The sequence below is a fragment of the Lutra lutra genome, chromosome 12 (genome assembly GCF_902655055.1).
Source record: "Lutra lutra chromosome 12, mLutLut1.2, whole genome shotgun sequence".
Classification (NCBI taxonomy): domain Eukaryota; kingdom Metazoa; phylum Chordata; class Mammalia; order Carnivora; family Mustelidae; genus Lutra; species Lutra lutra.
In genome coordinates, this window is record NC_062289.1 from 18,686,383 (window position 1) to 18,710,322 (window position 23,940).

General features: G+C 37.8%; 1 protein-coding gene across 4 annotated transcripts in view; it reads right to left on the reverse strand.

Moving 5' to 3' along the window:
* Positions 1-23,940, reverse strand: part of WDR7 (WD repeat domain 7) — a 371,332-nt gene that overhangs the window by 133,684 nt on the left and 213,708 nt on the right. For all 4 annotated transcript variants that reach the window (XM_047697076.1, XM_047697077.1, XM_047697079.1 and 1 more), the window contains one exon: positions 19,650-19,871. In XM_047697076.1, the coding sequence (XP_047553032.1) occupies positions 19,650-19,871 (222 nt within the window). The remainder of the gene's footprint in view (positions 1-19,649; positions 19,872-23,940) is intronic.

A 23,940-nucleotide genomic window follows, 5' to 3' on the forward strand; every position in this document is an offset into this window, starting at 1 on the left:
AACATACAACGGGACTGGGCTGACCTTTCTGTTTTGGAGAAAATACACTGTAATGTCCACTAGGTCTGAGGATAAGAGATTATAGGAACCATGTCTTCAGTCTGATAAAGTAGCTAGTAGCAAGCCCAGAAATCCATAGCAATTAAAAGGCAAATAAAAGTTAAATACAGAATTTGTACATCTATTGTACATTATAATCAAAGATCTGATCTTGTTAGCAAATCATTAATTATTCCTTATCACTAACATCCTCTACAGTTGTAGGTAAGTGATGGGACATTACTAGGCCATTGAAATGCAAATTTGGGGGGCAACAGTTACCAACCATCATTTATTTATCTGTAAATGCAAAATGGAGTTAGTTGTGCCGACCACCCACAGGCATGGCTCAGGTCTCATTCTCTGTTTTAAACCTACTCCTTCCAACACTAGAAGACTATATTGCCCAGACATCCGTTAGGCAATAAAGGTCCTCCTCAGAATGAAGAAACAAAAGAGAACAATTTCTTTATTGGTCTCATAGAACTTGTAATAAATACTACAGTAACTAAAAAATATTTACAGAGGACAAAATTACCTCATTATAAAGGACCAAGCAGAGAAGGAAACTTAAGCAATCTGACAGTTCTGACTGAGGAGACTGTATCTCTTAGAATTAGAATGATAAATGAGGACTTCTGGGCCAGTTTTCAATTGTAGTAGCTCAGCTAAAAATCCACTGTCTGCCCCCACTGCTTCATAATGCTCGAGCTGGACTCTGTAAATATCTCCCTTGCCAGCTAGTGGGAAATGTTCAGCTTCGTCACTGGAGGTCAACAGAGTGATCCTGCGAGGGCAGAGACACTTCCCTCCAGATGAAAATGGCCAACTGCTCCTACAGACTAGCTTAGATCAGCTCCCACCCTCCAGCTAGGCTGCTTCACAGCAGGGTCGCCCCCCAGCCCTCCAGCAACATCAGGACCAGCTCCAAACTGGTGTGCCCACTGACCCAAAGCACTACCAGGCCACTTCCACCCAGGCCCACTGGCAAGTTTCTCCATCTCCCTCAGCCTAGGTGCTTCCCTCTCTGAAGAAGTCTAATCTTAGAGGAAAGTCCTTGGTCCCTTCATCATCTTTTCACCTCACTCCAGACTAGGTGGTAGCCACTATCTCCCGCTTGCTACCTGTAGTAGTTTACCACTTTCTACCTGGAACCAATTCTTTATAATTTCCCTGCTCAGATAACTGGCATGGTTTCTGTCTCCTGACTGATATATCTCCCTTCTTTCCCTTCAAGAATTATCAGGAATCAGTACCATACTACCTCAAAGTAACTGCTTTTACTGCTCTGCATGGAGACTACCATACAACTTCTATGGTCTTCAAGAAGGTTCTACTTCCTTTCTTCACACAATCTAGAAGTAGCACATTTAGATGCTATAAGAATTCTCCAAAATGTCTAGCCCGATTTAACCTATGGAAGACAAGATGAAATTTCTGATAACAACAAAAATTTACTAAAATGCCTAAGTCAAAATGCCATTCACAAAACTGAACAATGTGTGTGTGTTTGTGTGTGTGTGGGTACACATATATTCACTGAGTTCAATTCACAGATCACTTATTAATCTTGAAGTTAATTCTGTTTGCCGAAAGGAGAAAATCTGGAGGTTTGAGGGCATAACTCAGATAAACATCACTTAGGCACACACACTTTCAAACCTGAAAGCATATACTGAATTCTCACACATTATTTCCCAATATAGTTGTTTCTCAATGTGTCAAGACTTTGACAATGGAAATGAAACACTCATTTATTTTTAGATGTTACATGATGATCAGAAATTGTTAAGACAAGACACATTTAATTGTTACACATGAGGTACGGTTCAAGACCAGTTTCTGACAGCTGTAATTTAGAATGTTTATTTTTCCATTTTTATTTTTTAATTTTAATTCCAATATGGTCACAGAGTTTTGTATCAGTTTCACATGCACTAGAATAATTTTTTTTTTAAGATTTTATTTATTTGACAAAGAGAGACATAGTGAGAGAGGGAACACAGGCAGGGGACAGCAGGAAAGGGAAAAAGAAGGCTTCCTGCTCAGCAGGGAGCCCCAATGGGGAGCTTGATCCCAGGACTCTGAGATCACAACCCAAGCCAAGGCAGATGCTTAATGACTGAGCCACCCAGGCACCCCTAGAATAATTTTTTAATAGTAAAATAAAAAGTGATATTAATAAAAGAGAGGCATACTGTACTGGGGCCTTATTGCCATGGGCAGTCCTTCCTCAGCATAGGTTCAAGAAGCACAACGAATTGAACAGGCTTGAGTGGAAGAAAAACTTGTAAAACAAAAGATGCCTTAAAAATTTCAGAAATTTGGGGCGCCTGGGTGGCTCAGTGGGTTAAGCCTCCGCCTTCGGCTCAGGTCATGATCTCAGGGTCCTGGGATCGAGCCCCGCATTGGGCTCTCTGCTCAGCGGGGAGCCTGCTTCCTCCTCTCTCTCTGCCTGCCTCTCTTCCAGCTTGTTATCTCTCTCTCTGTGTCAAATAAATAAACAAAATCTTTAAAAAAAATTTTTTTTTCAGAAATTTAAGGCTATACCTTAGAAGCACACCATTAGATCTCTAATATAAGACCTTAAAAAGTTTACTGAGAATAGCATGAAAGATTTTTTTTTTCCCATGTCTAGCTATAAACAAAATTCAGAGTATGGAAATATTTACTCTGATATTTTCCTTCAAGTTAATTTCATATACTATCCCAGAGAAAAACACATCTAGCTAAACACTGAGTTCCAAGTAAGAAGCACTGGGATTTAATGGACATAGAATAAAACTGAATGTGAAAAAAATCTGCCATGCCTTCCAAAGCCTACCTGTTAATACAATGATATATGCTAAGAATTTCTAATCATTATGCTTTTATTTTTAAATCTATAAATAAAACTGTACTAAACTTTCTACCCAAGGGTTGTATAACACACTCAGAAACTGGGGAGGGGAGGAGGGATATTGAAAATGAAAGCCAGAGAAAAATTAAATTGCTATTTCCAATTCTGAATATCCTTAGCTAATTTAAAATACTGTACTACTTATGCTGCTACAAAATATAAATCTATCTTTATACTATCACCTAGGAAGAACAGCTTCTTAAAAACTTCCTATTTTGAAATAATTTTTTAGACCTAGAGAAAAGGTGCATAAATAGGAAAGAGAATTCATCAGTATCCTTCACCTAGCTATTCTCTAATGTCAACAACTCACAGAACCATAATGGAAGACAGTCAGAAGAAAGACAGGCAGGGGCAAGTTTCATGAACATCCCATCCCCCCGCCTCCCCCACCCCCGATCCGTGCCCCACCAAGAGGAAACTACCCTTAAAAGGAAAGACCTGGTCCTGTTATCACCTTGAAAGGAGCCCTCCACCCTTTCCCATGTAAACAACTACCTGATAGATAGATGAGCACATGGACAAAAACCTGATTGGGTGACAGGTACATGGAGGGTTAATCAGATTAAAACAAAACCCACCAACAACCACATAAAAACCCTAGACTTAGAAACTCCCAACACTAACCCTCTCGGGTCCCCTTCCTCTTCAGGAGCTTTGTACTGTGGCTCAGTAAGCTTTGCTTTGTTGTCCCCCATACCCCCAGCCAGTCTACCTCTTCATTCTTCCAAGTGGTGTGACCAAGAACCACAGGCACCAAAGGAAAAGAAATCCTGAAACAAGTGTATGATTACCAAAACTAGGAAATTCATATTGGGAGACACTACCGACTAAACTAGAGACCTTGTCTGAATTTTGCTCATGTCCTTTTTCTGCTCCAGTACTGAGTTCAGGATCTCACACTGCATTTAGCTGTCATGTCTCTGTGGCCTCCTCCCATTGGTGACTGGCCTGTATAGTCTTTATTACTTTGACACTTAGGATGAATGCTGGTCAGTCATTTTGTAGACTGTCTCTCAGCCGGGGTTTATCTGATCTTTCCTTACTATTACATTAAGGTATTCATTTCTGGCCAGAAGACCATGCAAGTGCTGCTGAGTCCTTCTCAGTGTATCATATCAAGGTGAATATCTTATTAGTGACCATGTTAACTTTCACCATTTGGTTGAAGTAACCAATTACAGTGGAGTTCCAATTTCCCTTTGCAATTGATAAATATCTTGAGAGGACATAGTTTAAGGCTGTGTTAATATACTGATTTTAGCATCCACCCGTGGACCTTGTCTGCAACAGTTATTACTATGGTCTTTGCCTAACGGAGATTTAGTATTTTCCTCATTACTTCTATATCTATTAACTAAAATTCTTCTGCAAGAAGATCCTTTCTTGACTGAGTTACATTTGTATGAACTCACAGGTATTAATTTTGTTCTATGGGTTATAATCCCATAAAATGTATCATTTATTTCATTGCCCAAATTATTCGTTTTGGCTACTGAAAGCACCTTCAGGTTGGATCCCATGTTCTTATGACATGCCCCCATCTATTTTGAGCCCCTTCTTAATTTTTGACATCAAAGATGTTTCAGGTTCAACTTGTACCTTCCCTGCTCCAGCCCTGGAACCAGCCACTTGTCCAAGGAGTCCTGGGTTCTTTTTATTAGAGAGTAGTATTTAAAAATCAGTATCAGAGCACTAGGTATACACACACGGTTACTGGGATGTCACTGCTCCCAGGGCCTTTCAGTGACCAGAGCTAGGATTCTGTGTATGCATACTAACCAACATATATACAAGTATCTCTATTTCCATATCTATCTTCATGTATACCAAAAACCATGAGTTCAATTGGTATCTCAAGATTCATTCTAGTATTTTTCCTTACTTGTAACTGAGAAAATCACTTTTATTTCCTTGGTCACTGTTATCCTAGACTCTTGAATACATATTATTTAGCTCCAAACTGAGTGAAAATGTACATATTTAGGTATATTTTTTGGTTCAACATAAAGGTAAAGATCTGACTACATAAAAATTATAAATATTTACTACTAAGAATCAGAAAATGTAAATAAAAAACTGAAAAATACCTGTAATATTCATAGTACAAAAGTAAAGAACTTTAGGCAAAAAATAACATGAGGGATGAGGATGAAGGATGGCCAAAATGGGTGGAGGGGGTCAAAATGTTCAAAATTCAAACTATAAAAATAAGTAAGTCATGGTGATGTGATGTACAGCATGTTGACTGTTGTTAGTAATACCATATTACCTATTTGAAAGCTGCTAAGAGAGTAGATCTTAAAAGTTCTCATCACAAGGAAAACATAATTTAATAATTGTGTGTGATGTGTTAGACTTACTGTGATGATCATTTAGCAATATATACAAATATCAAATTATTATGATAAACACCAGAAACTAATATAATGTTGTATGTCCATTATATCTCAGTTAAAAAAAAATACACAACAGAATAAGCAATTCATGAACTAAAAAATGATAAACATGTAAAAAGATAATCAATCTAAAAGGTTTAAAATGCAAATTAAAGTAACAATGGATATCATTTCTTATTAATCACTTTGGCAGACAAAAAAAATAATATCCTCAGAATTAAAGAGGTATAGAAACACAGCAGAAGAGTAATTGATACAACTTGATTGGAGGACACTATGGTACAAGTATCCATATGTAGAACAGGGATACAATTTTCACATGGGGATTTACTTCTAGGAAGTTAACCACAAAGTATAAACATATACAATCACACACACAGAGGTGGTAACTGTAATGGGGTTTCTCTAACAGTAAAAACTGGAAATAAATTATACATTATAATGTTTCCGGGCATGATTGTCTTAAAGTTTAACCTGTCTAGGGTTCATTTAACTTACTAATCTGTAAATTTACATCTTTCAGAAAATTTGGGAAAGTTTCCCCCATTACTTCCTCAAATATTTTTTCTACTCATTGTTTTCTTTTCCACTGAGATTCCTAAACGTCTCCGTGAGAGCTTTTGAAATTAACCACAGAATACTGCTGAGAGGAACTGAAGAAGGTATACTTAGTGCAATATACGGCATTCACATATTGGAACACAGTATTGTTAACATGTCAATTTTCCCAAACTCATCTATAGATTTAAGGCAATTGCAATCAAAATTCCAGTAGGTTTTCTGCTTTTTTAAACAAACCGACAAGTAGATTCTAAAATTTTTATCAAAGCACAAATAGCCAAACCAATTTAACAACAGAACTCAACTGAAGAATTTATGCTACCTAATTTCAGTACCTATACTCTAAAGCTAAAGCCATCAAGACAGTGTGGGAGTTATGAATAAACATGGATTAATGAAAGAGGACAGAGGATCTAGAAATAGACCCAAACATCTAGGATCAACTGACTTTCTAAAAAGGCACCTTAGGGATGCCTGGGTGGCTCAGTTGGTTAAGCGGCTGCCTTCCACTCAGGTCATGATCCCAGCGTCCTGGGATCGAGTCCCACATCGGGCTCCTTGCTTGGCGGGGAGCCTGCTTCTCCCTCTGCCTCTGCCTGCCTCTCTGTCTGCCTGTGCTCGCTCACTCTCTCTCCCTCTGTCTCTGACAAATAAATAAATAAAATCTTTAAAAATAAATAAATAAAAATTTAAAAAGATTAAAAGGCACCTTAATGGGGACAAAAAAGAAAAATGCTTTCAGCAAATGTGGCTGTGTAAGGGCCTATTTAGCCAGAGCTATTCCATCCGGTTAAACAGTGATTTTGTTGTTTATACAATAAAACTTAAACTGTCCCTGCCCCCTTTCCCCCCCCTTCAGGGAACTTACTTAAAAACAAGTCCTGGAAACCAGTCCTGGGTAACAAAGCCCAAATACAAGGGTGGGTCAGGCCAGGTGGAGGTATCCAAACAGTGGGGGCGCATACTGTCTCCCTAGCTACCAAGGAGTATGGGTCCCGCCTTCTGGGCACCAATTCTGACCAAGGTGATAGGCTAGTTCAAATATCTACTATAGGGTAAACTGTAATTCAATTGATTCAATTGGTCACTTATGTGTGACCTAGCATGACTGTGTAGCTTTCTCTGTGTGTTACAATCTCATTGGCCACCTGTGCGTGGCCAGGCCCAACCACATGGCCTTTGCCCTTAAAATCTAGTCTGCAAGGTAGAGAGAGGGCATCTCTTTGCAAGAGATGGCCCTGGCCGGTCAGTTTGATTCTCCATGCTTGGCATGAAATAAAGCTTTGCTTGACCTTTGCTTTCTATCAGTCTCGCTCCTTTGACCATGGACCCAACAGCTGGAGCAACTGAATTTCTGTACATATATCAAAAAATATTTTAAAATACTTACTTCACATCATACTCAAAAATTAATTCAAACTACAGCATACATCTAAATGCAAAAGCTAAAACTGCCAGAAGAAAACACAGGGGGAAATAATCTTTGAAACTTTGGGGTAGGCAAATATTTCTTAGCATACAAAAAGCATGAACTATAAAATAACTGATAAACTGTACCTCACTGAAATAAGAGAACTGTGTTATCTGAAACACACTAGTAAGGTAAACAAAAGGTCATCTACAGAATGGAGAGTACTCATTTCACAGGTGGAAAGGTTTCTCTACACAAAGTAAAGAGCAGACTCACAGGAGAGTACACCAAATTGTTTTCCAAAGCTTATACCAATTTACACTCCACAGTAGGAATAAAAAACAGTCTATTTGCTCAAAATTGTCACCAAAATTTGATAATGTCAGACTAAGCTTTCAGTTTGGTAGAGAAGAAACGATAGTTCATTTTGCTTTTAATTTGCATTTACCTGATTACAAGGCTTCGCATCTTTTCATAGGTTTACTAGCCATTCTTACTTCCTCTCTGTGAAGTGCTTTTCCCTCTTTACCCATTTTTCTTCTCTGCGTTTGTTTTTTTTTAAGAATATAAATGTGTTTAAGAATCTTTTGTCTGTTACCTGTGCTATAAAGACTTTCCCTCTTTGGGGCTCTACTCTTCACTTTTGTAAAGATATTTTTGACTACAGAAGTTTGTAATTTTAATGTAGTTGAATTATTAATCTTTTCTATTGTTTGGTTAGGCTGTCACTTGTTTACAGAACCGTGCCCCATTCCAAGGTCATGTTTTCCCGTGTCATGATTTTAAGGTATTATGATTTTAGCATTCATATTTAACTATTTAAATCCACATAGTTTGTGGGGCATTTTTGTTTCTGTTTTGTTTTGTTTCATTTTGGGATGGTTGGCTATAATGGGCGCTAGGGATATAATTTTATTATTTTATATTATATTATTTAATAATTTATTATTCTTCTGTGGTAACTATACCAGTTATCAAAATTTCTATCCTTTATTTCACTGATCTACAATGCTAGATCTGTATAAAATCAAACTCTTCTGTCTATTTAGAACCACTTCTGTGCATTCTGTTCTATAGGTAAGTCTTTTGGTCTGTTCTGCACCAAGATAAAGCCATATTAATTACTATAAATTTATAATAACTTTTGATATAAGGTAAAGGAAATCTCTCCACCCTGTTCTTTTTTACAGGTATCTTGGCTTGGGGCGCCTGGGTGGTGCAGTCCGTTAGGCCTCCAATTCTTGGTTTCAGCTCAGGTCATGATCCCCCAGTTGTAGGACTGAGCCTCATGTTGAACCCCGGGACAGGCTCTGCAAGCTCAGCACAAAGTCTACTTGGGATTCTCTCTCTCCCTCTGTCTTTGCCCCACCCCTCTGCACAGGAATGCTCTCTCGATCACTCTCTCTCATATAAATAAGTAAATCTTAACAAAAGAAAAAAAGAAATGTCCTGGCTTTTATTAGCTTGTTGTTTTGTCTCAAAAATATGAGAATCAGCTTTAAGTTCAGTAAAGAAAACAATAAAGACCCTGTTGGTGTTTTGTCGGAATGGTACTGAATTTATAAAAATTGCCATTCCTGGGGCGCCTGGGTGGCTCAGTTGGTTAAGCGTCAGGTCATGATCCCACGGTCCTGGGATCGAGCCCCACAGCAAGCTCCTTGCTCAGTGGGGAGCCTGCTTCTCCCTGGGCCTGCTGTTCCCCCTGCTTGTGCTCTCTCTCTCTCTGACAAATAAAATCTTAAAAAAAAAAAAATTGCCGTTCTGATTATTTTGAGTACTCCAATCCATAAAACTGTCTGTCTCCCTATTTACTTAGGTCTTTAAAAATGCTTTTTAATAAAATTAAATTTTTTTCTGTAAGTCTTGCATATTCTTTATGTTAATGCCTAGGTATTTTATTATATTTTTACAGTCCTTCATAGGTTGACTTTTTTATAATTTTATACTTCAAAGGCATATAAATTAGGATTAGAAGGGTTAATATTTATAAAGTCTAAAATATTGACTAATATATATGTGTTTATTGAATAAAACAAAATAAATCAAATATTCCATTTATCTCTGGTATGTTAATTTTAGAGTAATTTTGACTAGCTATTAAAAGAATGATGTTGAGATTTTTTATTGTGCTATGTGAGATTTACATATTAATTTGGGAAAAACGGAGATATTCAACCACATGGAATTACCCATCGAGAACTAATTTTTATTTCCCTCAGTTAAATATTATAATTTCTTCCATATTTCTTAAATTTATTCTTAGCTATGGGACTTCCTTTAGATGCCATAATTATTGAGATTTTTAATATTTTAATTTAAAATATAAATGTCTATCTATCATTTTCATTACACGAATATCCATTCACTAAAAAAGAATTCTTTTAAACAAATGAGTGCGTCTAGTACATTTTTCTTATCCCCCAATTCCTTTAATTATTGGGTAACTTGGGTATTTTTTGGCAACTACATTCTTTCTATGCTAAATGCCTAACAGTAGTCTGTCTTACTCAGGTTGATCCGTTTTTCCCTCTTGGCTCTTATGGTCTTAGGAGTTTGATGCGTCTTTCAAAAAATCATTATTTTCTACATTTTCTGTTTTGTTCACTAGTAGAAAACCTACTGATTTTTGAGTATTTGTCTTGCTGATTAGTCACCTGGATAACCCTGAGGGATAAGATCTACTTTGGTTTTAAAAGCATTACTACCAGGTCGACTGGGTGGCTCAGTCTGTTAAATGTCTGACTTCCTCTCAGGTCATGATCTCAGGGATCCAGTCCTGCCCCACTGGGTCCTCCTCCTCTGACTCTGTGCTCAGCGGGGAGTCTGCCTGTCCCTCTGCCCCACCCCCAACTCGTGTTCTCTCAAATAAATAAAATCTTTTCTTTTTTAAACGATTTTATTTATTTATTTGTCAGAGAGAGCGAGAGAATGAGAGAGAGAGAGAGAGCGAGCGAGCACAGGCAGACAGAGTGGCACAGGGAGAAGCAGGCTCCCTGCGGAGCAAGGAGCCAGATGTGGGACTCAATCCCAGGACGCTGGGATCATGACCGGAGCCGGAAGGCAGCCACTTAAGCAACTGAGCCACCCAGGCATCCCTCAAATAAATAAAATCTTTAAAAAAAAAAGTAAATAAAAGCATTATTACTATGTCTACTATGCTAAAAAGCTACTATATGGGGGATAAGGGTAGAAGCTTCAAGGCTTGGCAGTAACTGAGTGAGAAATGAAGTTAGTCAACCAGGGTGAAAATAGTAAAGGTAGTAAGAGGTAGCTGAATTTTTTACGTATTCTGAAGGTAGAGCCAGTAAAATTTCCTGAAAGATTCGATGTTTGTTTGTTTTGTAGAGTCTAGCCCTGTCTTTGACAGTTTCTCTTTGCAAATAATACGATTCTGAACTTCAACTTCTAAATCACACAACAATCAGTACAGTGTTACTGTACTTTTATGTAGTGTTAAGAGCACAGGAAGCCACCACACCAGGGCTATGGTGGAGAGCCCCAGGGCTCTGCAGAACATAATTTGATAAAGGAAACTATAAGGAAAGAACTTTACTTTTATTGATTTCATACAAGCATTCAGGTCTTCTTAGTGGCCTGGGTGGCACCAAGAAGTTCACCATCTCTTGCTGTGTGATCACAGAGGCCAAAGTGTAAAGCAGTAACATAGACCTAGGCATCTGACCACTTAACAGAGTCCTAGAAATTGTGTTTTCTAAGGACATGGTAGGAAACCTACAAAGAAGTTCACAAAATGTTTCTGCTCACTTCTTCCTATTAAATGTTTTTGTTCACTTCTTCCTAAAAGGATTTTTTTAAGGGGGGAGGGGCAAAGGTAGATAGAATCTTAAGGAGGTTCCACACCCAGCCCAGGCTTGATCTCACAACCCTGAGGTGAAATCAAGAGTCTGATGCTTAACCCACTGAGCCACCCAGGTGCCCCTTACCAAAAGGCTTTGTAGGAGATCAAAACACCTGTCACCTGCATGTGTGTATGTGTGCACACACATGCATTTTTTTTTTAAAGTAATCTCTGAGCCCAACTTGGGGCTCAAACTCATGACCCTGGGATCAACAGTCACATGCTCTGAGCCAGCCAAGGACCCCAAGTTCTGCAGCTTTTGAAGGGATTAGATGTTCTCTATTGTCCCTTTCTGATATAAAATTATTTGAATTTACAGAATTAAATACATTAATACATTAAATATGTTAAACGTAATTAAATATATTACAGTGACACTGTAGCACATGTGTATTTAGACATACAAACGTGAAAAAGAACATTCTGAAGAGCTATCAGAAAACTTCAGATCGGGCGCCTGGGTGACTCAGTCGTTAAGCGTCTGCCTTCGACTCAGGTCATGATCCCAGGGTCCTGGGATCAAGTCCCACATCAGGCTCCGGGCTCAGCAGGAAGCCTGCTTCTCCCTCTCCCACTCCCCTTGCTTGTGTTGTCTCTCTCTCTCTCTCTCATTCTCTCTCTGTTAAATCAATAAATAAACTCTTAAAAAAAAAAAAGAAAAAGAAAACTTCAGATCAAGGCTATTTGAAAACTAGAATGTTCTATGCAAAAAGAAAAAAGAGGGGTCGCCACTAGCAATATAATGCTAAGACTTGTCACGGAGTCTACGACTTAGGGAGCCCAGTAATAAGAAATTAAGGAAATTAAAAATTGAAATAAAATTGAAAACTGAATTTAGGTAATTAATATATACATTAGATGGCTGGCCAAGTCTTACGCCAATGTCACACCACATTCTAGACCAAAAAATTGTCATAATGCCTATGTACTATATCTCTGTAAGGATACAGATCTCAAACTACCACAGATGTTACATGTAGCTACTGAAATGAATTCAACATAATACCTGTCCACAAAGCTGGATATGTGTAGAGATTTTTACAGCAACAACTGCAGCTGGTAAGTTGATATGAGGTACCCATAAGGAAGGACGGTAGAAAGACACTCTGAAGATGTTCAGCTTCTACATGTCAGAGTGATGAATCACTGACCTCTACCGCTGAAACTCATGCATTATATGCCAACTGACTGAATTTAAATAAAAAATAAAGATGGTTAGCTTCAAACATATGGCATGGCTGTGGACTCCTGGAGCCTATAGGAGCAGACAGAAAAATTGGTATAGAGCCATCAAAATGAGACAGTCAAGTTCACAGGGAAGCAATAAGCACTTGAGAGTAATGATAATAAAGTAATAATTTCAGAGAGCCCTGTAATTTTGACAGAAGTGGCCTTAGAAATAACCTTGTCCCACTTCCCTGTTTTACGGAAGAGGAATCTAAAACAAAGTAGTGAATTCACCAAAAACAATGGCAAATTAAAGTTATTTTTAGACAACAAGGATGGGATTACATCACTGAACAGTCTATAATGCAAGTGTCAGATCTCAGTTAAAAAATGATAAAGCTGTTACACAACATAAATTATTTACAAGAAAAACAAAGGAGTAGTGAAAATTTCCATTTCATCTTAGTTTGATGATGTGGTTAAAACAGGAAAGTGATAAGCGTAATAGAAACTTATCCCATTACAAATAATTACAAAAATACTCAGTGTTTTATTTAAACATGTACATAATGATGTAGCCAAAGTAAAGTCTATTTTTACAGAAATCCTCAAGGAAATAATAGACTTTACCACAAACAGAATTAGCATGTGTTGCAGAAAAGAATTTCCTGGGTTTTAGGGGAAAAAATGCATCTGGGATTCAAATCAGTCACAAGACAGATAATTTAAAGGAAGTTACTAATTTTTGTTAACAGTTCACTCATACAGAAAATGTTGATAGTAATACCTATCTCATAAGGTTCCTAAGAAGATTTTTTAAAGTAGTATATACACTACATATATATATATTTTTAAGATTTTATTTATTTGACAGAGAGAGACACAGTGAGAGAGGGGACACAACAGGGGGATTGTGAGAGGGAGAAGCAGGCTCCCCACTGAGCAGAGAGCCCAATGTGGGGCTCAATCCCAAAACCTGGGGACCGTGACCCCAGCCAAAGGCAGACACTCAACAACTGAGCCACCCAGGCGCCCCCTAAGAAGTTTTTTAAAGTAGCAGATACACTATAAATGTCCCAGAAAAGAGCTGCTTCCTTTCCTTATTCTTCCACACACATTTCTTGTATCATTAACATGCACCAACATTTGGCCAAAACTTAAATGCCAGGCACTTTTCTAGGTGCTTTGTATACACTCATTTACCTAACCCTCACAGTAACTCCCGTGAGGAAGGTGTTATTATTATTCCCATTTTTTAGTTAAAGAAACTGAGCCATCAAGCATTTAAGGCTACACAGCTACTGAGTGGTAACGTCAAGATTCAACCACAAGCAATCTGCGATAATAAAATTCCAATAAAAAAGCTGAACTACCTAAAGAATTAGCTCTGAGAGTGATAGAAATGTCATTTATTCACTCAGATTAGTTCTCATTATCTCTTCCATTTTAAACATAAAGAAAATTATAATATATATTGTGCATTAAAGTAGTTTAATGACCAGAACTACATGGAACACTCAATTTAAAATAACTAAAGGATTCCCTACTCTAGGGTGTCTCTACTCTGGCTACACATGAAAATTACGTGTGTAGTTTTAAAAATCAAATACCCCATCTCTTACTTTTTGAATAAGAACTCCAGGGTATGGCTCATTTTAAAACACTCTACATAAGATTTTAGTGCACAGGCAGAGCAAAGAATTGCTTTTCTAAACACAGAAGGTGTGCTGGCAATGCAAGACAAATGGCATCTGAAATCAGGACTATTTCAAAGGTAAAATTCCACATGAGAAGTGGAGGTAAAGAACATGAAATGCTGAGTCAGTGCAATGAGAAGAATCAATGAATGAGGTGGACAGTGGAGTAGAACACAGGAAGGCAGGGGCGCCTGGGTGGCTCAGTGGGTTAAAGCCTCTGCCTTCAGCTCAGGTCATGATCTCAGAGTCCTGGGATTGAGCCCCGCGTTGGGCTCTCTGCTCGGTGGGGAGCCTGCTTCCCTTCCTCTCTCTCTCTCTCTGCCTGCCTTTCTGCCTACTTGTGATCTCGGTCAAATAAATAAAATCTTTAAAAAAAAAAAAAAAAAACACAGGAATGCAGGATTAGTTCCCAGTGTCAGGGAGTCTGGGCTAGCAAGAGCAGGGAAAGCAAACACAGATGCAGCAGCTCACCAACACAATCTGGTGTCTTGTTTGTGAGCAGTGAACATATCTATTTTTGTCATTGTTTATCCTCGTAAATGGCATGATGCCTCCCACATCACTGTTGCTACTTTTATTCATTATGGGCAAATACCACTAGTTTTGTTATTAATTGCAATTCAGTGACTTTGTCCTAATCTTGATGAAACATTTGAGATTTGGCATAACTTTCTTACCTTAAAATTTAGGAAATAAATCTCTTACTTGCTTATAACATAAGACAACTATGTGAAATGGTGAAAATACCCTGATCTTAAGTTGCAAGATACGTGTTCAAGTCCGTCCATTTCCTCCCCTCCACAAATGAAGTGCTCACTCTCTTCCCAAGCCAGTGGGGTGTCAGTGGCTGACAAGTTTCAGCTGAGTCTCTCTGTAGGATTTGTGCTAGGATGAGGAGGGCTGTCTCATCCAAGGTCACACCCCCTATCCAGGGCACCAGGGTGATTGAACAACATTCACCGGGCGGAATGAACCAGGAACATGAACAATACAGGGAGATGAAGGCTAAACCCTTTGCCCCATTTCAAGGACAACAACTGTGAAGGGCCATCCCAGTTTCAGAGTTTGCTGGGATAAGCTGAAGCTTTCTAAGCAAATGAAATGCTATTCAGTGTTTCCCTCTGCCCAGTCCTACTTCTTTCATGCCCTAAAAGTACTGATGTCAAGAGTACTCCTGCACACAAATCTCAGAATCCACTGCCTAGGGAAATGACTTATGCTACTTGTCCAAAGTCAAAAAGTTAATGAGAGATCACAGTGGGATCTACTACAGATGTGTCAGCCTAATTCCACAATTATAAAATGAGGAAGAAGAGACCAAGTGAAAGAATGAACAGGGGTGCCTGGGTGGTGCAGTTGGTTAAAGCATCTGACTCTTGATTTCGGCTCAGGTCACGATCTCAGGGTCATGAGATGGAGCCCCACGTCGGATTCTGCCCTCAGCTTGGAGTCTGCTTGAGATTCTCTCCCTCTCTCTCTCTACCCCTCCCACTCGTGCTGTCTTTCTAAAATAAACAAATCTCAAAAAAAAAAAAAAAAAAAAGAATGAAGCAAAAGACCTACAGGCAATTTTATGAATGGTACCCCAAAATATCCTAACAGTGTCTCATTTGTGGATCAAAATAAAAATGAAGAGTGATCTCTACAGAAGTTGAGTTGAAATGAGAAAGTGTCCATCCCTACAAGAAGAGGAAAATGAGAATGTCATGAAGGTGAATTTCCTGGGATGCTCTCTGTTTCACTTCAGAGGCAGAGACTAGCTGGACTTTTTAAAAAGGGCTTTGAAGACAGAACAGTTCTGTCTTTTATTTTATACAAGAGGAAACTGCAACTCAGACCGAGGTACACGGAAAAGAGTAGCCTAGACTAGGCTTTTTAAATTTCCAGAGTCCTTCCTTCAGTTTTGTCTTCAATGTGGGATTTTGACTTTTTATGTAAAGTGTACACTCCCACAAGAGATTCGTATCTCCTCAAATAGAAGCATGAAATGCATTATAAAACTAAGCATGACTTTTGTATATGTGCTGCCGAAGCGAGCACTAAGCATGACTTTTGAATTAGGCATCAGTGTCACTCTTCCCTCCTACCAAGGTGGATAACAGGGAATTGGCTACATTATAAGTATTCACAGAACAGAATGGCTTTACAAGGAAGGTTAGAATTCACTATCTATACCTCTAGCTACATTAGCAATTAACTTTCATCAAATATTGTATCTTAATGGTCTTATCTCAAAATGAGGATAATAATAATTATCTCATTCAATAGGATGCCAAAGAGACTAAATATTTAATGGTCGCAGTGCATTCTAAATACCACATAAACAACACAGCAATACATATAGCAACTTCTAACAGGTTAACATTGTAGCAGGTTAATATTATATATAACTGATCAAAAAGAGCCCAAGAAAGGCACAAGTACACTCAGACACCTGACTGTTTCCAATCAACAAGCATGATTGGATATGATGATAAATGTTTTAATTATTAAAATAAAATAGGGCAACCACAATAAATGAGGAAAATACCAAGGACATTTTACACGTTTTAAACTGGTTCTAACAGGTACTGTATCATTTGTTTTTAATTTCTTTACATTTTTTTAATTTTTAATTTTTAATTTAATTTTTAAAAAATTTTTAATTTAATTTTAATTTCTTTAAAAATTTTTTTCAAGTAGGCTCCATGACACAGGGCTCGAACTCATAACCCTGAGATCAAAACCTGAGCTAAGGACAAGAGTCAGGTGCTTAACTGACTGAGCCACCCAAGAGCCCCATATCATTCATTTTAATTTTTATTATTTTACTTTTTAAAATCTTTTTAAAAGATTTATTTATTTGAGAGAGAGCATGCATATGCGTGGGGGTGGGGAGAGGGAGCGAGTAAATCCTCAAGCAGACTCCCTGCCAAGCACAGAGCCTGATGAAGGGCTCTATCCCAGGACCCCAAGATAATGACATGAGCTGAAATAAATTAAGAGTCTGACACCCAACTGACTGAGCCACCCAGGTGTCTCTCATTCATTTTTATCTACCATTTCTCACTGACTGGAAACCTCACAGAAACTTTTATTTCAACAAAATAATCATAAATATTATTTAGTAAGAAGCATTAGCTTCTGCCCTTCCCACATATAGCCCTTTATCCAAAATGCTCAAGGAACAAACTTGGCTCTAAAACATTTAAATATTTTTAATGTTTGGGTAAATTTTATTTATCTTGCTTGGGAGAGCTAAGGTGGCATCATGCAAAAGTCTCTTCATGCAGCAAATCCCAGAGTTCCCCTCCTGTCAGAAACAGGCTTTAGGATCTCTTTGTATGTAGTTCAACTCCCTGTTTCCTAACAAACCCAAAGAGCAGAACACTGACACCCTACTATTTTCTCATCAATTCTCAAGGCTTCTTTGAAAAATTTCTATTTCTATGCTGCCACAGCTTTTTTGATTCCTGCTTTTCTCCTAACCCATTTCCTCTTTTTCTAGTTACAGTAGATACAATTTGCAAGTAAAATTATTGTAGTTAAAAGAAAATACATGAATATCAGAAGGTATTTTTTAATGGATGATGGATATCAAGTAATTATGGTAAATATTCTATTGAATATATTTATAAGAACAGTATTTTATTTTTAACTGTCAATATTTATACTACTCTCCAAATAACATCTTTTGCAAATGTTTAAACTTACTCTTGAAAAGTTTTAGCTGTTAACATAAAAACTTGCGAGGAATCAGACATTTCTTAATCCCCATTAGAGAGATGGTAAGCAAAAAAAAAAAAAAAAAAAAAAGTAAAAAAAAGTCTGAAAGTTACCAGACTAAAAACAGGCCAAAGTTGCATTAACCTCTAGTATTCTAATGTTAGGACCCCGCCTAAGAAGCTACACACCTAAATCTCTGGGGTCTACATTGACATAGAGAGGTGAGCCTTTTGTAGAGTGGGTGAGATGTGAGTAGGGTTTTCTGCATGAAAAGCAGGAACCTGCAGAACCTGAGTAAAGATAAAGATGCTAGAGGTGGGCAGGGGCGGGGGGGGGCGGCCCGCAGAGGGCAGGCCTGTTTCGAAGGAGAGCAGATGTACACATGTGGAAAATGCAAAGGGCATGGATTTTCAGGTCCGAAGAAGCTTGAGTTCAAGTTGAGATTTGACTACATTTTGACTGAGCTACTTTGAAGAAGTTTTCATTTCTCTTTTAAAGGTCAAATGAGGGGATAGAAAACTCTTCGTAAAGTATGCAGTAATAGCACAGGCAGTAAGCCCTTCTCAAGAGGGAGCCATTAACCAGTAGCAGCGTGCGGAGCGGTCAAAGCTCCAGCTCCAGAACCAACAGATTGTGCTGAAACAAAAAAATGGCATTTCCAGAAGATACCATCACAGCCAGGGTCACCACACCTCTCTGCGCCCAGTTAGCCTTATGTGTCAAATAGAGATAACCAAGCTGCCTACTTTATATGGTCATTATGAAGATTAAGTAAGTAAAATCATATTCAAAGAATCAGTTATTTATTCCTGTTGGTGGTGGCATTGTCATTACTACTCTGATTCTCAAATGTCAAATACGGATCAGGAGAATACCAATCACTAATACGTATTTGTGGTATTAAGAGTAAAAAAAAGAGGAGCAGAGGCGGGGACAGGCAGCTAAATCTGTGCAAGGGTTTTAATAATAAAAGGTAATATGGCTCCATGACTTCAAAGCAAAAGTGTATGACAATGAGCCAGTGAAGTTTTCTGCTGTTATAAGTAGCAAAGTAACATATATATCTTTTTCCCTTGATAAAAGGCCCCAAATCCCAAAGCACACTGACATTTGTTCTATAAAGAATACCTTGTGATACATTCAGTGGGACTACATTTGGTCCCATAATAACACAATTTGTTGGAATTATTTTACAATATGGTAGGGATATTCTGACCTTACCTAAAGAAGTTCCAACACTGAAATACCAAAAGATGTTATAAAATATCCTTAACCTGTTATTAACATACCAACTACAGAATACAAGGTAGTGGTACCACACAAGCACTTTGAACTCCAATTGTAACTAAAGCACTCCTGCTCCTGACTTTTCTAACCACATTCAGGACACACTGCATAGTTTTATAGAAATTATTTTAGAAACTGTGTTTGGGTTAAAATCTTTTTTTTTTCTTAGATTTTATTTATTTATTTGACAGACAGAGATCACAAGTAGGCAGAGAGGCAGCAGAGAAAGAGGGGGAAGCAGGCTCCCTGCTGAGCAGAGAGCCCGATGTGGGGCTCGATCCCAGGATCCTGAGATCATGACCTGAGCCAAAGGCGGAGGATTAACCCACTCAGCCACCCAGGAGCACCCCATTTAGGTTAAAATCTTGACCAAAATGTGTGAACACAAAGATTCAGAAATGTGTTTTTTAAGAAAAGCATCTCCAAGAAAACCATGTTTTAAATTTTAAAAAGAAGTCTAAGTAACTACAACCAAAGGATGATGTACCAAACGGATTATACTGCTTCCTGACTTCATGTCAACATTCTGTTGATGCTAAAACCCAGGATACAAATTTTCTGAGGTTTTGTTAATAATAAATGTGTATTGAAACTAATAATCAGCATTAGGAATTTTGTAACTTACAAGTATGTCTGGCAAGTGAGTAGTTGGATCCACCACTAGTCAAGCCAAATCCTTCAGGAATTTGACTAGAGCTTCGAGGTCTGGTCAACAATTTAGGAGGTTCAATTTCAGCACCAAATTCAGCTCCTATTACGCCTAATAGAACAATAGCAGTAGCTTGCTTCCGTCTTTCCTCATAAGATGTAGAAATCTTTTTAATTTGTGGGATACTTGATAAGCAACCTGAAAACCAAAACATAAGTTAAAAAATATCAATACCCAAAAGACATATAATAATAAAAAAAATTTGAGATTACTCTTTCAGGAAATAACAGTCTTTTCAACAAATGGCACTGAGGTGACTGGTTATCCACCTGCAAAAGAGTGAACTTAAGGCTTCCACATTTCACTACACAAAAAATCAACCCAAAATGGATTCACAGTACTAAATGTAAGAGCCAAAACATAATAACTTGCAGAAGAAAACAGAGAGATGTACCTTCATGATCTTGGGGTAGGCAATGATTTCTTCGATATGATATGAAATGTACAAGTAATTTTATAATCTTTCTTAATTGGATTTCATCAATATTACAAACTTTAACACTTAAAACAGAATCAAGAAAGTAAAAAGACAACACACAGACGCAAAGAAAATACTGTCAATTATATATCTGTAAAGTATTGTATCCAGAATAGATGAGGAACTCTTACAAATTAATAATAAAAAAGTACTTTTAAAATGGGTAAACAATTTACTTTTATTTTTTATTTTTTTATTAACATATAATGTATTATTAGCCCCAAGGGTATAGGTCTGTGAATTGCCAGGTTTACACACTTCACAGCAGTCACCATAGCACATACCTTCCCCAATGTCCATAACCCCACCACCCTCTCCCTACCCTCCTCCCCGTGGCAACCCTAGTTTATTCTGTGAGATTAAGAGTCTCTTATGGTTTGTCTCCCTCCCGATCCCATCTTGTTTCATTTATTCCTTTCCTACCCCCCAAGTCCCCCACGTTGCCTCTCAACTTCCTCATATCAGGGAGATCATATGATAATTGTCTTTCTCTGATTGACTTATTTCACTCAGCATAATACTCTCTAGTTCCATCCACATAGTTGCAAATGACAAGATTTCATTTCTTTTGATGGCTGCATAGTATTCAATTGTATATATACATACCACATCTTCTTTATCCACTCATCTGTTGATGGACATCTAGGTTCTTTCCATACTTTGGCTATTGTAGACATTGCTGCTATAAACATTCGGGTGCACGTGCCCCTTTGGATCACTACGTTTGTATCTTTAGGGTAAATACCCAGTAGTGCGATTGCTGGGTCGTAGGGTAGCTCTAGTTTCAACTTTTTGAGGAACCTCCATGCTGTTTTCCAGAGTGGCTGTACCAGCTTGTATTCCCACCAACAGTGTAGGAGGGTTCCCCTTTCTCCACATCCTCACCAGCATCTGTCATTTCCTGACTTGTTAATTTCAGCTATTCTGACTGGTATAAGGTGGTATCTCATTTTGGTTTTGATTTGTATTTCCCTGATGCCCAATGATGTGGAGCACTTTTTCATGTGTCTGTTGGCCATCTGGATGTCTTCTTTGCAGAAATGTCTGTTCATGTCTTCTGCCCATTTCTTGATTGGATTATTTATTCTTTGGGTGTTGAGTTTGATAAGTTCTTTATAGATTTTGGATACTAGCCCTTTATCTGATATGTCATTTGCAAATATCTTCTCTCATTCTGTCAGTTTTCTTTTGGCTTTGTTAACTGTTTCCTTTGCTGTACAAAAAGCTTTTGATCTTGATGAAGTCAAAATGGGTAAACAATCTGAACAGATATTTGATATACAATGATATACGAATGGCCAATATGCATACCAAAGATGCTTAACATCACTGGTCTTTAGGAAAATGTAAATCAGAACCATAACGAGATACCACTTTGCATGCACTAGAATGGCTGCAATAAAAGGGATTATAAAATATACTGTCAAGTATGAACAGAAAATGATTGCCTTGCAGGTGGAAATGTAAAAAGATACAACTACTTTGGAAAACAGTTTGGGAGTTACTTACTCAGTTTGGCTTTCTATTTCTTCTTGAGTTATTTCTGATAGCTTGCAGTTTTAAAGGAATTCCCTATTTAATCTGAACTTTTAAATTTATGGATCTGAGATTATTTGTAGTATTCTCTATAATGAAAATATTTCAAATGTATCATTCCTTCTAAGTATTATTTGTGCCTTTTCTAATATTACTTATTATGCTTTTCTTAATCAGTTTTGCTAATAATATATATTTTATTTTTTAATGTTTATTTTTTTTAAAGATTTTATTTATTTATTTGACAGACAGAGATCACAAGTAGGCAGAGAGGCAGACAGAGAGAGGGGGGAAGCAGGCTCTCCACTGAGTAGAGAGCCCGATGCGGGGCTCGATCCCAGGACCCTGAGATCATGACCTGAGCCGAAGGCAGAGGCTTAACCCACTGAGCCACCCAGGCACCCCTAGAAATATATATTTTAATAGATTTTCAAAAAATAATTTGTTGGGGTGCCTGGGTGGCTCAGTCGGTTGAGCATCCAACTCTCGATTTCAGCTCAGGTCATGATCTCAGGGTCATGAGACACAGGTCAGGCTCCACGCTCAGTGGGGAGTCTGCCTAAGATTCTCTCTCCCTCTACCCACATATGACACCCCCAATTTACACACTCTCTAAAATTAAAAAAAAATTTTTTAAATACTCAAGTTTTGATCTTATTTCATTTCTTTCTATTTTACCAACTTCTGTTATTTTTATTATTTCTCCTTCTACTTTATATTTTCTATCAGTTTTTTTTGTTTCTAGGTTTTATTTATTTACTTATTTTTAAGTAAACTCTACAACCAACAGCCTTGAACTGACAATTCTGAGATCAAGAGTCAACACGCTCTACCCACTAAGCCATCCGAGCACCCTTGTTTTGTTTCCAAGTACTCAAAATAAACACAACTCACTTATTTTCATAACCTATTAGGATTTACATTGCCAGTCACAGAGTTAAAATCCATTTTCCTCTCCTTTAATAAATGACTTCAATTTTAACTAAGTAGTGATATACTCACATCCTTTCGGGGTCCTTTCAAGAAATGGCAAAGCCATAGCCTCGCTCCTGGCTTCGAGCTTTACTCATGATATATTTTAAGTCCTCTTTAGCTCACAGGAGTCAGAAGCCTGCTTCTGGAAAGGAGCTAAGGATTTCAGCCCAGATCTTTTCTATTTTATTACTTATCCATAGAGATATCTATCTTTTTGGAGAGCAGTTACGTCTCTTTGGTTTTCTGTTTGTATATTTTATCCATCATGGCTATAGATTTGGTACAGAGAAATTTAAAAAGTGAACTTTGGGAGACATCTTCATTGGAGATCAGCTTTCTTCTCTGTCTAGTCATCCGACCAGTTTTCCTGGTCCCTTTCAATACTTTGTCTCTATATTAATTAAATCAGTACAGCAAAGGGCCCTTAGAGCTCAGTGTGCCAACTAAAGAATTAGAAGCGGAGACCTCTGAATGCTTTTAGATGTTTTATTTTATTTTGTCTCTTCATTTACTTTGTCATTCTATCCTAACTGGAGGTAAGGCAAGGCAATGGACTTACCTCCTAACTGGAGGGCAAGCTGAAAACTTTTAACTTTTGGCTAATTGTTAAGGTGTTGAATAATTTTGTATAAGGTGGTAATATCAGATTTATTCACTGTTAGAAACATCACGATAGTGGCAGTAGGAAGGCAGATTATGCAGTAAAACATGAAGTGTCCAGAAGAACCAAAAGAAGTCTCCTGCAACGATCAGGTGAAAAACAGTAAGTACAAGTGGTGGTAGAAATTCATTCATTCTGAAATCAGTTATTCGGTCTCAATATAAGAACTAAAGATCTGGTGTGCTCATGGCATTACACTGGACATGAAAAGAGATGTGAAAAGCAAGTTCACTGTCTTCTTTGAACTTAAAGCCTACTAAATAAGAATCAGAAATAGGTTACAGAATCAATGAGAACATTATGAACTGAGAGAACAGTATGTTTAAGAACCTGAAGCATGAGGTAATTTGTTGACTTCTATTTCAAGAAGAGGTAATTGGGTTGGAAGCCCATGAGCCAAGAGGAAGACAGAAAACAGGCAAGAGAGGCAGGCAAGGGCCAGACCACAGATGGCACCATAGATCCTAGTCACATTTCAATTCTTATCCTATAAAACATGGGAAGATACTCAAGGTAGGATTTAAGCCACAGAGTGATATAATTAGATTTAAGGGTTC